The sequence below is a fragment of the Anopheles merus genome, chromosome 3R (assembly GCF_017562075.2).
Source record: "Anopheles merus strain MAF chromosome 3R, AmerM5.1, whole genome shotgun sequence".
NCBI lineage: Eukaryota > Metazoa > Arthropoda > Insecta > Diptera > Culicidae > Anopheles > Anopheles merus.
In genome coordinates, this window is record NC_054084.1 from 49,038,190 (window position 1) to 49,052,573 (window position 14,384).

At 37.8% G+C, this 14,384-nt stretch overlaps 1 protein-coding gene across 3 annotated transcripts; it reads left to right on the plus strand.

Annotated features, from left to right (window-relative positions):
- The first annotated feature begins 91 nt into the window (after positions 1-91).
- On the plus strand, positions 92-6,569 carry LOC121595876. 3 transcript variants are annotated; one of them, XM_041920213.1, is made up of 13 exons: positions 92-486; positions 554-781; positions 911-1,972; positions 2,041-2,178; positions 2,265-2,753; positions 2,826-2,940; positions 3,036-3,301; positions 3,367-3,594; positions 3,995-4,036; positions 4,509-4,704; positions 4,767-5,615; positions 5,682-5,857; positions 5,932-6,569. In XM_041920213.1, exons 2-13 carry the CDS (start codon positions 652-654, stop codon positions 6,471-6,473), a joined length of 4,233 nt encoding a protein of 1,410 aa, XP_041776147.1. In that variant the 5' UTR covers positions 92-486; positions 554-651; the 3' UTR covers positions 6,474-6,569. The 3 variants fall into 3 exon arrangements, with proteins under 3 accessions (XP_041776147.1, XP_041776145.1, XP_041776148.1); XM_041920211.1 differs by having other exon boundaries at positions 92-361; XM_041920214.1 differs by lacking the exon at positions 3,995-4,036 and having other exon boundaries at positions 92-361.
- The last annotated feature ends 7,815 nt before the right edge of the window (positions 6,570-14,384 follow it).

Genomic DNA, 14,384 nt, shown 5'->3' on the forward strand with positions numbered 1-14,384 from the left:
CGTCGCTAACGTCAAACCTGGCGGAATTATTTGACACGGAGGTTTCCTTCCAAAGCGACAGCTGACCGCAATCGTGAAACGAATGTGAATGTGTGTGTGTAGTTTTGTTTTGGAATCATCGTCCATATTTTCTCTCGTTGTCTATTTTTAATGTAGCATAAACATCTAATTACTACTAGTCCTTGCACATTTTTCTTCAACTTTTTGCTGTGCTAGGACGAATCTATAGAACTCGAGACAACATTAGTGTGTGAAATAGCGTTTGTTGTTTGTATTACTGTTGTGTGTGTTGCACTTAGTGGCGTTCTTTGTTTTGCAACACGATCGAAGGTTGAATTTGCGAAGTGAAAATATTCAGAGAGTGAGTTTTGGTTTCTGTTCGTCAATTGAAGGCGCAGTTTTCTTCTATAGAATTTGTATACCAATTGCTAGGCATATAATTTGTTTCATTGTGAGAAATTTACTTTGGCAGCAGCAATAACATACGTATGAATTATATAAAAGCCATAATGAATGATTCATCTACAAAACGTATCTCTCTTCTCTTCAACAGTTTACATATTTATTCGTGCACTTAGGAGTCATATAAAACATTGATGTGGTGAATGAATCATACCGCAACAAAGTTGAACTACCGTACTACGTCTATGAATGAACAACTTCAGGAGGGTCCGAGATCAGAAGTCAAAAATGGATCCTACGCAAATCACGGCGCTGGCAAAGCTTTTAAAGGAAAGCGGTGATAAAGTGTTGAACTCTCAGTTCAAACTAACTCTATCAGGTAGGCAGGGCTGTGCGAACGATTTGAATCAGATTGATAAGAAGATCGACTGATTGATCATTGTGGAATGTGTGTGTGGGTGTGTGTGTTTTTTTAAATTTTCCGCTTCATTTCACATTCTCTTTGCAGGATCGCTGCTTAGGGCGTTGAATGACTCATTTAGCTTGATAGTGGACAAAAATGAGATGCTCCCGCCCCAAAGTTTTCAAGTAGTGAAACCAAATAATGCGAAATCGGACGTGTTTCGTGATTTGCAGTTCGTTTATGATTTCGTCCAGAAAACGGTCATACTAAGCCTTAACCAATTTGTCAACGACGACCCGTACGAATTTGCCGTAGACATTAGCAAGTTTCGTAGTCTACGCACGCTCGAAGTGCAAAAAATTCCCATCAATCAAATCGTAGGATTGCTCTATCTAAGGGATCAGCTACACGATTTAACCTGCATGAGGAGCATCTCCGAAGTAACAGATGTGCTGTTCGGTTGCGGCGGCGACAAGGTGGCAGATGGAAAGTCGTGGCGCTCGCTCAAAAGCCTAAACATTTCTTACAACATGCTTGATTATTTAGATAGTTCGATGGAGTATACGCCTTGGCTTGAGGAGTTAAACTTGAGCCACAATCAGCTTGTCAATGTGTCCGCGTTACGAAGTCTTCCAAACTTGCGGGTGCTCAATATTAGCTACAATCGACTCAACAAAATCCCTACCTTCCACGTTGATGCAATGCGTAAGATGAAAGTTTTACTCCTATCGAACAACTTTCTGGAGGATCTTGAAGGATTGGCCTGCTTATCTTGTTGTTTGAATGAGCTAGACCTGTCTGGAAACTTCATCGTAGATCACGGCACATTATTACCATTGAGTACGCTGGTCGCCCTACGTAGCGTCAATCTGCTGGATAATCCTCTTGCCTGTCATCCAAAGCACCGACACGCTACAGCACGATATCTAAACAAAACTACTTCGGAGACAAAATTTGTACTAGATAACGAACCACTCTCACGGTATGAAAAAACGCTCACCGGTAATTACGATAGCTACAAAGCAATATTGGTACCGAATGCAATAGCGGGCTCTACTTTGAATCTGAGCGGTCGCAATACACCAGCGTCTAACGCTACTACCATAGCCCTTGACGGAGACTATGATCCTCCAGGCGGCAGTTATAAGAGCGCTTATGATGAGAAAGGTAAGATATTAACAGAAAAAACAAATGCAAATCAGAATACTTTATAATTAAACATATTTTTCAATTAGATCAAATGAACGAGTCCGTTGTTAGTCAAAAGAAACTGCGAGTTCGGCGAGCTGTTATATCGGAAAGCGATAATGTGGATACAACGACAAGACAATTTTCGGTAGATGCTAGTAAAGCGATAAACTCTTTGAAGATAGGTTAGTTATTATATTGATATAAGTCGAGCGATCTCATTGGTTTGTCTGGACATGAGTGTGACAGCGAATTTTATACACATTTTTAGAGAGTAGCCGTGAACATCTGGAGACGAAGAAAACGCTAGAAGAGCTTCGAAACCAATACGGAAGCGAATGGCTTCAAAGTCAAGCTGGTCACATGGTGAAAAACGTTATCGGGTATGATCCTGGACTGGACAAGGAGTATGAGAGTGTTGTACATTATCAACGAACGAATATAACATCCAACAAGCAACAGACAACTCCAATAGCACATACTGCTGAAGTGCATATAGAAAATCAACACGTTGAGGAAGTTCAACGCACCAGCACGCCGATTGGAGACGAACGAAGCATGGTGCAAATGCAACCCTTAAGAGAATCGCCCGTGGGAAAGGATTTCATGTCAGAAAGTAGAACTACCAGCTCTGAATATAAAAGCGTTGCTAGTAACATCGGTGATACAAAATACGAATCAGCGGATCAGGAAACAATCAGCACAAAAGGATCGTTGAATTTAACCGATATTTATAGAAATCAAGAGGAGGCAGATGAAGGTAAGAAACAAAAGGAATACATATATTTGTGATTGTATTTTGTAGCTTATAATATGTTTTCTATTGTCCCAGAGTCTGAAGTTGAAGACAATGAAGTACTATACCAGGTATCTTCACATGACAATGGATCGGATTTTTCAATCGTTGTCTCTGACAAAAGCATCAAAGAGAAGGACGTCGTTGGAAAGTAAGCAAGACAAAACAGAGCAGAGATGTGACTGTACTCATTTGATGTTATATTTTTCGTTGAATACTTGTTTTTTTCTTACTATTTTTTTGTAGAACTAAAACTCGCTGGGGTATCAAAACATTAGAAGCGTGCGAAAGATCCACTTCGTCGCGGATAACTTTAACGTTTGATACGATGAAGCGCGACAAAAGGGAACGCGTGTATCAGATGGATGCGCACGATTGCCAATTATTAGAGAATCGATTGCGTGATATGCTGTCTCAAAGACCGCTGTCTGAAATGAATCAGCGCTTGTACAAATGCGTAGTGTGCAATGCCAAGTTCTCGCGAGAAGTCAATACTAAACGTCTGTTTGATGGTATGCTATCGATGTGAGTTTATATCTTTGCCATAGATTTGCTAATTTGTTTTACTGTATTATAGATTTGCAATGCCCGGAATGTTTCGGGGGTTATTGTATTGAAATAAAAGAGACGCAGCTGGAGAAGGAAACAGTTCCTGCAGTATCGGGCACTGGTGATAGCAGCAAAATACCAGTCAAACAAAGGGTAGGGTCTAATAGTGACGTTTCAAATACTGTACCCGGTCCTTCTGGTACACATATCATGGATTCTGATATGATTCATAACAGTTCATCTAAAAATAGCTTGGGTATGTATGGATTTATTATTGTAAACAATAATTATTAGCATTTGGTTACCTTTTATGTCACTAAATTGATTGTTGAAAATAATAGGTTAAGTATGAACTTGATTAGTTATATTTTATTTCCCTTAAATTAAGTTTAACTCCGGATCTTTAAACATGGTTTTTGATTTGAGATGGTATAATTATTGTTAATGTACAAATTAGCAATCGAGGTGAAAAAGGTATCTAATGTATGATTTGTATTGTTTTTATTTTTTAATCGCACGACTTGATCAACAACTTTCAACACTAAAACATACGGAACTTGGTTGAAATTAACAACAATAACACCATTGTTATGTGCTGTTCAATAATACATACTGAACATGGTATGCGATGCTTGTGCTTGTGTATGCAAATTTAGTGCACCCGGAAGTATGGAAATCGCCGGTGAAAAATGACCAAAGTAAGCACACTATTCATAAATGATATCATTTCACTATTGAACGATTTGCTGTGGCTCTGGAATGTGATTATTGTTGCTGTAACATGCTAAAAATGGATAAACAGTATTTTGTTTCATTTGTCGTATCATAGTTACAAATCATGCATAAAAAAACAACATTTGAATAAATGATTATAATATTTCCAATATTTTATACAAAACTACCTAATATCTCAACTTTTTTATTGCATTACTTTTGTCTGCGGAACTAAATATATACATCATCGATGGTATTCTAATACATTGATCTAGTACAGTTTTGTAACAGTATGTAAAGACAATAGATAATTTTTTAATGAACTATGTAGATGTAGATTTGCCAAACAATTGAACAGATCGAATAATCGTATCATTCTACTAGTTGGGTAATACTCAGACCTGTAAGGAGTTGTGAATAACCTTTATCTATTTGACCGTGTCTTTTTCTGTCTAGAATCCAGCGAATCTTTTAATGATTCTTCGTCTGTTTCGCGAATATCTCAGCCGGGAAGCTCTTGTGATTCGAATCAAAGTGTTGCCGGAAGTACAAACTCAGAACGAGACCGTGATACCGATTTACTGGGTAACGAGAGCGACATAGAAGTGTTGAGTAATCCCAGCCAAAGCAGTATTGAGGTGCTTGACCGAGGGTAATACAAAATTTAACATGTTTCGTCGTAATGGTTTTCTAAATGAGTTTTGCAATTTACAGGTATCATCCCAGCCGAAAGGCCTCGGAAGAGCGGCGAAGTTCTGGTCTCGAACCTATTACCGACAGTAGTGTGGATTCCGTCAAAAAAGATCCATTGCTGAGTGTAAATTTGCAACAGGAAGATCTGAGTGTCACTAAACAAAGTATGTTGAATGACAGTATAGATGAAACGCTTAAACACACTCTGGAAAGCTCGGTTCAAGAAAGTGCCAAGGATCATGCGTTGGCAGCAGCAAGTTCTAGTGCTGCAAAGCAGCATACGACACATTCACATAAAAAAGCGTTTCTTACAAATGTTAATTTGACCGAAAGCTCTAGCTCCGGCTCCGTCACAGATAGTGTTTGCACCGCATACGAATCCATCCAAGGAGTATCGACGGAAGGATCGGCTCTGAAACATGCTGCCAAAGGATCAGCGATCGTAACGGTAGAACAAAACGCATCGCATGATGTGACTGGAGAAGAACGCAAAGAACAAAATGAAAGTATGACTGCAAATATAGCATCCAAGGCAGATAGTTCTGTGCTCACCAGTGTGCTGGGAGGATTGTTTCAGTCCACCAATATGCTGATGGCAAAGAATCCAAAAGGAAAATCGGATGGAAGTTTACTGAAAAAATTTTACGAGCCGATTCGATACAGTTACAACGATTTCGCGAACGTCGATCATCGCTTGAAGCTATACCTGTATCAGAATTTGTTCGAAGATGCTCAAGAATCATTGAAATGGCTGGTGTCTTGTGTAATATTTGACGATAATCGCGTCGAAGAGTGGCCATCTGGTTTCGATGGATTATTCATCATGTCTACTACGAAGTTCTACATAATGAAGAAAGTGGCTGCTGAAAAGTAAACGCACGTTGCTGTAAAGTTTGTAAATTGCATGTGCTTAATGTTTATTTAATTCTTCCACAGCGACGATCCCTCCACTTGGCTGAAGAAACACCTGTCCGGGACCATCGATCGCGTAGGAATAGCTCAATCACTGCCGTGGAAGATAGGAATAAAATTCATTATAAGTGCGATTGGTGGAGTACACGTTATACTACAGGATATTTTGCGAACGGATAAATTAATGTTATTTTTCAATGGTGAGTAATAGTGACAAATAGCTAGTAATGTTATTTAGCATTTTAATAACTATCGTTGATCGTTTTTTGCTCAGAAAACCCACTACCGCTATATTGTACTGTGGATTATCAACCATCAGAAATTTTAAATGGAAAGTTGAAGAAAGCAGCAAAGTGTGAGCCGGTTAAAATGGTGATGATAATAAATTTTTGTGATGTGCTATTGAATGATGAATTGGAGAGTGTACAATTGTCAACGCTGGTGGTAACGGAAAGCAATTTGATGCTAACACCAGACATTAGATGGCTCAATGAAAGCTCGGCATATCCGGTTGAGCCCAAATATTCTCAACTTATGACGAACATTGTCGAGCTGGAGGATGTGAACGAGTTGTCATGCCGGTTGAACTATATGGACGAACAAGAGGACAAGTATGAAACGTGGCGACTCGATTTTGCTACAACAACCGCGAAAGATAGCACCGTTAGTACCATCTGCCACTTGTGGGAAAACATCTTTGGTGTGCCTTTGGTAAATGAATCTACGCCGGCAGGCAATAGTGCAGATAATAACAATGACAAAAACAATAGCAATATGAAAAACAACAGTGTCAAAAACAATAGTAATATTCGTTAGATATGCGTAACGATGGTATATTGAATGAGTGTATGATGTGTATAGTAAAATAAAAGTGATATTTACTTGGCCAACTAAAAGCTCTTTTACTGACATTATTTTTTCCAATTTTCCCTATTTCTTTCTATTTCATTGGTAATCATCATTACGACTGTCCCTAATGGAGCGGTGGTGGCGATCACATACCATTTATCGAATTTTTCAGCAAACTAGAATTCGAGCTCGATCTAAAAAACATAGACCAAACTAGAAATACTTTATTGCGACAAACTAAGGAAATTACATACATTTCGATATCTCACGTTTTCTGAGAGGTTGAATCCCAAACGAAAGACATCGAGAGTGTCACCTAAATAATAGTACCTAGACGGCAAACCTAGTAGCTTTCGTCTGACTTAATTCAATGCGTTTACTCCACTGATCAGTAGAAGGTTGTCACTTAAAATACTCAATTCAATCAATTGATTTAATCTTAATTGGGTATCAAAACCCTATCAAAGAATGAACATTCCAGCCTAGTAGTTGATGTTCCATTGATACATCGTTTTCAGAGTATCAATCTCGAAGCGTATCTATACTCTTGGTGTACATATTGTCTAGCTAATATTTGAAGCTGATGCGAGAGCGAGTTTTATGCGACGGACATAACACGGCACTTTGTATAGAAGCACCATTCCTTTAGCGTTGCACTATGGAGTAAACCAGTGCTCTCCAACCTTTTTTGTATCGCGGACCACTTGGCTTTGAAAATACATTTGCCGCGGCCCACATCCGTTGAGAGCTTACATTTTGTTACCTTTAAGTTAGTTAATATTTTTGATGAAAAGTATAATCTTATTCTAGACATGCATGTTGAAAATTAGTCTTGATTGTGAGGGAAAAATGTACCACATGTATAGTAATAAGCTTTTCTTTTTCAAAAATAAATCTTTCGCAGGCCACGTCTGTAAATGCCACGGACCACACGTTGGAAACCACTGGTGTCAACTAATTCAGTGCGTGTTGAAGATGTCTGCAGTCCTCAACAGTTTGTCGTAGTCATTTAACTTCTGAGTTTAATTAACTATAGGCCGATATGATTTCTGAAGAACACGAATAGAACAGGGTTCAGATTGCTACCTGTATTCCAGATTTAGACCTGTCCAGATTGCTACAGATTGCTACCTGTGTACACTCTCGAGGTGCCTTGAACGTGTCCAGAAATATTATCATTAGCCTTGATTTGGTATAAATGGCCAGGTAATAGTATAGCCATTGATAATAGTACAGCCGACGAAGTACGGCGTGTCTGGCTTGTTTGAGATAGTTGGTTAGTTGGTATCGGATGCTGGTGATTATTTCTGTTCTATTCTATTCTTTTCGAATCTATTCACTTACTCATTCGTTCTCTTCCACATTACCATCTACACACATCATTCCACATTACACATTTCCACTGAACATTACATCGTATTTCAAAACAGATTGAAAATATGGACAATATAGAGAGTTTATGGTCATTGGGTAACGAAATCCTCGAGTTGACCGAATGAGCCTAGCTAGAAGTTGATGCTCGCTGGATGCTCTATATTATCACTTTAATTTAAACTAATAAACTAATTAACTGACAAACTAAACAGAACAGGAGTTGTTGCAAACGCAACACCTTTATTTAGCGAATTTCATTTCATTCAATTTCTCTTTACGAGCAATCGTCACGAAGTTCATATTGTTTAAACTTAACGGATAGTATTTTCGAATTGAAAATGAGCGAACCGCTCAAAATGCGTGTGATCTTTTTCAAGCGTACAGCCCTGGCAAACAAACGTGCATGGGCGCGATGAACAGCATAAGTCTTGGAATATGACACGCATCCAGTAAGGTCATCTGGTTCTTTTTGACTTGCAGGTTTTTCCAGAAGTAAACTGTGTTATGTGAGCATTACGCCGATATCATTTATGCATATTACGAACAACTGCAGAGCCAAGTTATTAGATAGATGCTAGATAGATTTTATTTTATTCTCAGTAGCATGACCGGGTCGTTCCATCTAAATAAAAAAAAACAGTTAATTTCTGCATTTTGCCTTTGCCACACCCATGCGCGAAATATTGTGAAGGTATCCGCGAGGTCTTTTTCGTGAGCATCAATTTGCCCAAAATAGACAAATATGCCAACATTTTGTCGCTGTCAATGTGGCATTTACATATGAATATGTACGATTCAGATAAAAGTAGCAGCACCTTGGCCACCTGGCAGTCAGTTACCACCTTATGAAACGCGACTCGGCTTGCAACCGCTCCGCATCAGACGCCGTACTGCGCAACAACTGTTTGTGGCTGGTTTACTGAAAAGTAACATCGTCTGTCCATGCCTGCTCCAGCAGTTGATCTTTTACGCGCCCGCAGTTTAGCTTCGTTCTCGTCCGTTAATTGCCCTGAACCGTAGTCGAACTGGATATGGCTCTAGAGACCCCATCAACTCCATAATTCGGGTGTTTAATGAAGTTCGTCATTTGTTTGATTTTGGAACCTCAGTGCAATCCTTTAAAAACCTTTTTCGAATCGAGTTATTAAGTCGATCTATTTATTTATGTTAAACTAAGATTAGACTTAGGAACTTTCTCACGGATCACTGTTATCCATTATCTATTGAACGAGAAATAAACAATTAAACATTTACTGGCGACACAGTACTGCTGGGCTGTTATTGTTGCTGGCGGTAAAAAGTGGTGTAATCTAGATTACTAGGTCGTCATAGCCATTCGTTCGATCGAACGATCGAAACGGTTTGTCTGTGTTGCAAATTAATCACACACAATGCCGCGTGCTCGATCAGTGGATGATCGGAATGTTGACGACGCAGCGTTGTTAGCTACTAAGAACAACAAAACTATGTATGAATTACGTATAAAAGAATTAAACGTATGAGTATAAAATCAGTGTCAAAACAAAACACTTCAATCTACCTCTAGCTACTCCGAATAGCGCGATGATCGCGGGCTATGTCCGCAATGTCTGTGATGAAGTGTTGACACATAGTTGAGCTTCAAAAAGCTCGGTGATCGTTATTTTAGCTTCAAACGACTATTATGAAGCATCGTCGAGCCTAAAAAATTTCCAAAACAAATTATCACATGTAGTGTGTGCATATGTATATAGCTATTGTCGCTGAGAGAGGAAGAGATGCTTTCGATAGCTTTTAATCTGTGCACTCTTTCTCGTGCTCTGTGGATTGAATAGTGCCTTCTATTTTACACATATCATATCTTAATACAAAATGGGTATTCAGATAAATTGATTCTATTTATCACATTCATATCTATACCAGTATTTAATGGTTAATTCAATCTAAGGGTTTCATGATAAATATCTTCTGTTTGACCTTTTAAAATAACCGTTATGTTGGCTAACGATCGAACACTATCTTATCGATAACAATGCCAATTATCTTTCTATATCTCTCTCTCTATCTCTCTCTCTCTCTCTCTCTCTCTCTCTCTATCTCTATCTCTCTCTGTCTTTTCCACTGGATCTAGATCTTTCATAAAAATTATATACAGGCGGTCCCTGAGATACCCCGTCCCTTCTTAAACGCGAATTCGGAGACACACGGATTTCTAAATTTGACAACTCTGTGAGCAAATTGTACTGACTCATCAATTGTAAATTGCAAAATAATTTCCGTTTTGATTGAATATTAAAAACTGTTTCAAAAGCTTTGAAACTGTTACATTCAGTCAGAATTATATCAAATAAATCATAAAGTGACTAAAACTGCTTCCTACTTACAAAATTACACGAAAATTAGTGATATTTTAGCTGGAATTCGACTTCCGCGGAAATTCGAGATACGCGGTATTTTGCGACCGTTTTTGGTCCCCATTAACCGTGTATCTCGGGGACCGCTTGTATTTATTATCGTGTTAGCTAATACGTTAAAAGTGAAAACAAATAAATTAAACGTTATTATTTAGAATGAGTTATACCAAACACCAAGAAAAAGGTCACCTGAAAGACGAGAATAGTTAATGTGGAGTACCAGGCCCCTCCATGTAACTTTTATTCAACTACTGGGAGCCTCCATTAATCATCATGGAACATTGTTTCACACACATTCATGATGAATCAATTCAGCAGTTTTTAAAGATAATAAAAAGAGGCGTTCCACTACTGTAAGTGTATTTTCTTCTTCTTGATTATCATAGCAGGATAGTCAGTCCTACTTATGGAGGCAAGGTCCATTCGGGGCTTGAACCCATGACGGGCATGTTGTGAAGTCGTACGACCTTTGTACCTCGAGCCCGGCGTAAGAGTATCTAAATTTAAAAATTCGAATATTCGAAATGGTTTGAATGGTTTATCACCCAAATCAAATGTGAACCATTGGCCTGCCGGAAATTACAATCGCCAGTCTTCTGAATCGCTATGTATCGTGAGTGTAGCTGGTGGTGGTGCGTCTATACTACACGCAATGTTTCTACTGAAACGTGTGTAGTGATACCGTCCGGCGCTATTTAACTAACGTAAACGTGTCGTCCTTTCGGTGCACTACTTTCCTCAAAAAGCATGTTTCAGAAAACGTATCAGAAGTTCAAATTACCACTTGCAATAGCATGCTGACTGGTTTGATTGGCGATGCCATGTCCGATGAGAAATGGAACTCGTCTATCATGTACCATGCACCGGAAGTAGTGTGTTTCGATCCTGCAACCGATTGGAGTAGAAAGCGATTCTGCGAGGGTAATGAAGGTTGCTGTCAACATTTGAAATCAACAAGGAATGTTCAAACTGTCCTTGTGAGTCGCTTATCGAAAAATCAAATAATCTAACCGATAATAATCGATAAATAGTTGCGTACATAAGTTTTAGAAAAAAAGACATTTTCCTTGGTTTGCGAATAAGTTTAGGGTATTGTTTATAATCTTTTATTTGATTTGATACTAAATGCCAAAGATAATGATATTAAACACATGTATGTTACATGTATTTGAACTAAGTTTGATGGGATTTAATAGGTATAAATGCTGAGCTTATAGTGCTACGTGAAATAAGTTGTGCTAATAATTAGATTTTAAATAGCAATTAAAAGTGTACGGTGATAGCTGCGAGAAGTAGTGTGGTGGAATGCACCCACTTTCTGACCGTATGCTGCTAGGGATTATACTGCAAACGGTGTGGATTAATGTAGTTTCTGGCACAGTCACCTTTACTTCCGGTGCTGAAATGCCGAAGGGAAATGAGAAGATGTGTTATTTAGCCGCAGTTTCTCGGTGTAAACGAAAGACAGACCATCTGAGGCGAGTGTAAAACGATCGGCTCCAGAAAAAGTGGGGTTACACTACAACAAGGTAACTTACTATGCAAGGGGCATGTACAACACAGGCTGCATGCGTACGTTGCGTTTAGCTTAAGCACCGATGAAGATGAGGATACGGGCAACCACCAGTTATGGTACTGTAGTGTCACATTGGCCACATCATCGCAGGAAGCGCTCGGGCATAATAAAATAATAAACAGTATCGTTCACATGCAGGACGATTTGGTCCGTTTCAGCCCATGGCGAAAGGTACACGATTCCCTAAAGTGTAGTACACTAGACGACCGACCACATTCCGATGATAGCTGGTGGCAAATGGTCACTATTAATCCAGCAAGGATAGAGGTAGTCAGTGTGTCATTTGGTGAAGCAAAAAACTGTAAACTGAGTGGAGGCATTGTTTCAGACATACGGAGCAGAGGCAATTAAATATAAGATGAGTTTAGCAAAGCTGAAAAGCTAAGACAATTCATAGAAAGCGTTTTTCTGTCATCTGAGATGTATGTATATGTGATTGGATATCTTGCACGAATCGTTCATTGAGATAACTGTAGAAAGCTTTTTATTTATTAACTCCACTTTAAAGTGGTTACAGTTTCATAACAATTGAGTGCAAATTATATGAATAGTATAGGAATTGTTATCTCATTATTTGGTTCGATCATATTGGAAGCATAAATGTGAATGCCAAGTGTTTGAATGATTTTTTCTGCTTCCCATGCTATTTACTTCGAGGAATTGCTAGCGACTGGCCATGACAAGGTAATTATTTACTTCTTGAAGATAGGAATGGATAATTTACCTTTATTGTGAGAGTTGGTTCTGGTGATAGAAAAGATTGAAATGAAATATACATGGCACCCAGAGGGACAGTTCTATCTCATTTATAGAGTGCCGTGGGGTGTATGCTGCAACGAACTTGAGATTATATTTGGTGAACTTCGTTTGACTTTTCCGATTTGTAAAAGGACAATCACCAAAGGAATTGTATAAAAATAAAACATTTCCATTATAAGCAACATATTTTTAGTTCATTATTATGCAGTTGTGGGAGGGGGGGGGAGGAGGGGGAGTGCCGAATACAACAAGGCTGTTTGAGATTAATTTCAACTGCGATCGTCCTCTCGTAGCAAGCACTTATTGTGAGGTTGGGGGTGCCTACAAGTATATTCAGTCTGTACTGGCCAAAATAATATCCACGTGTTTAAATGAATAAGTATGAAGGAGTTTTATTAAGTTCAAATTGTATATATTAAGATAAAATTACAATAAATTAGGATATTACAATTCGTATATACGTTCTTCATATATTAATTTATTTTGATATTGAATGTTGTTATATGATGTGTTTTGAGTGGCATAAAATTACTTTGTTCATTCGCCAAACATGTTTTATAAAGATTTCTGATGATCTGCTGGAAGTAAATGGAAATATAAAAGAAAAAATGTTTTTGGCAACAGTAAAAAATCAATAAAATTTCCGTTACAACTTAACATTAGGCGCGCTTGAACGCCGAACATGCTTTCCTTTTTACGATAACAAAACTACATTGTATGGTATACGCTTGTAACAGAAGACATTTTACTGCTATATGTAATAAAAGGCAAGTGGGATGAAATACGTAATAAAGATGGGATGGTTAAACATGAAAAATGTATTTATTTTTCATAATAAATATGCTTAACACACAAATTACATTTTTTTCTAGAATCGAAATCTACAACTGCGGTTAAACTTTTGGGACTTTAGTATCTGAGTTTTTTAACGCATCTAAATAGCATAGCATAGAAATAGCATAGAAATGTAAAAGAAGCATAGCCTAATCTTATTATAATACTGCATGAATTATCTTACGAGTAAAGTTTGCTTTCGACCTTGCGCGAACGTGAACGTGAAATTTAACAACCTCCAGTTGTTAATTTAACTGCTCGTGTGATATTGAACTTGATTTTTTTTGTTTGTTCTGCAATATTTCATTAAATATTTATCAGAATATGACTTATTCCATACCCAAATAAAGGATATTAAATTCTCCAACTATCTAGATTATAAAACATATTCAAATCATAGTTTAGATGCATTTCCTTGAGGATTTCCTCCCAATGACCATCATTTTTTCACCGTGAACAAACGGGAAATTACAAGTAAAGCATTTAGTTTCTTATTTTAATATGTGTTATAGTCTAAATAGTTATGTAATTAAATATATTTTCTTTTGGTGTACAAAAGGCCATATTCCGAAAAATATTTAATGAATTATTGAAAAAACAAGCAAAATTTCATGTTCAATTTCACTGAAGCTGTATCCCGGGCTTAATTTGGTTTTTCGACTGCCACGTTTTCTGGTTTGTGTTTATGAGCACCAAACACGCGATTGATTCTATATAGAAATGTAATCATAGCTCGTATAACAATTAGGAAATTGCGACATTGTAACCTATAGTAATCTTCTGATACTGATATAGTAATCTTCTGATGAATATAGTAATAGTTCTGATCTCGGAAAATAAAGTAAAAAGTTCACATTTTTATCTAGAAATTGGTTAGTTTATGTATAACTACACCAATGGTGTCAAATGTCATCATACTACTAATGAAAAATAAACAACATC

Bases quoted from the DNA above. Each gene is read 5' to 3' on its own strand.
- LOC121595876 (XM_041920213.1), top strand. From the start codon at position 652: ATGAACAACTTCAGGAGGGTCCGAGATCAGAAGTCAAAAATGGATCCT. The intron at 1,973-2,040 runs GTAAGATATTAA...TTTTTCAATTAG, and splicing joins GAGCGCTTATGATGAGAAAG to ATCAAATGAACGAGTCCGTT. The intron at 5,616-5,681 runs GTAAACGCACGT...ATTCTTCCACAG, and splicing joins AAGAAAGTGGCTGCTGAAAA to CGACGATCCCTCCACTTGGC.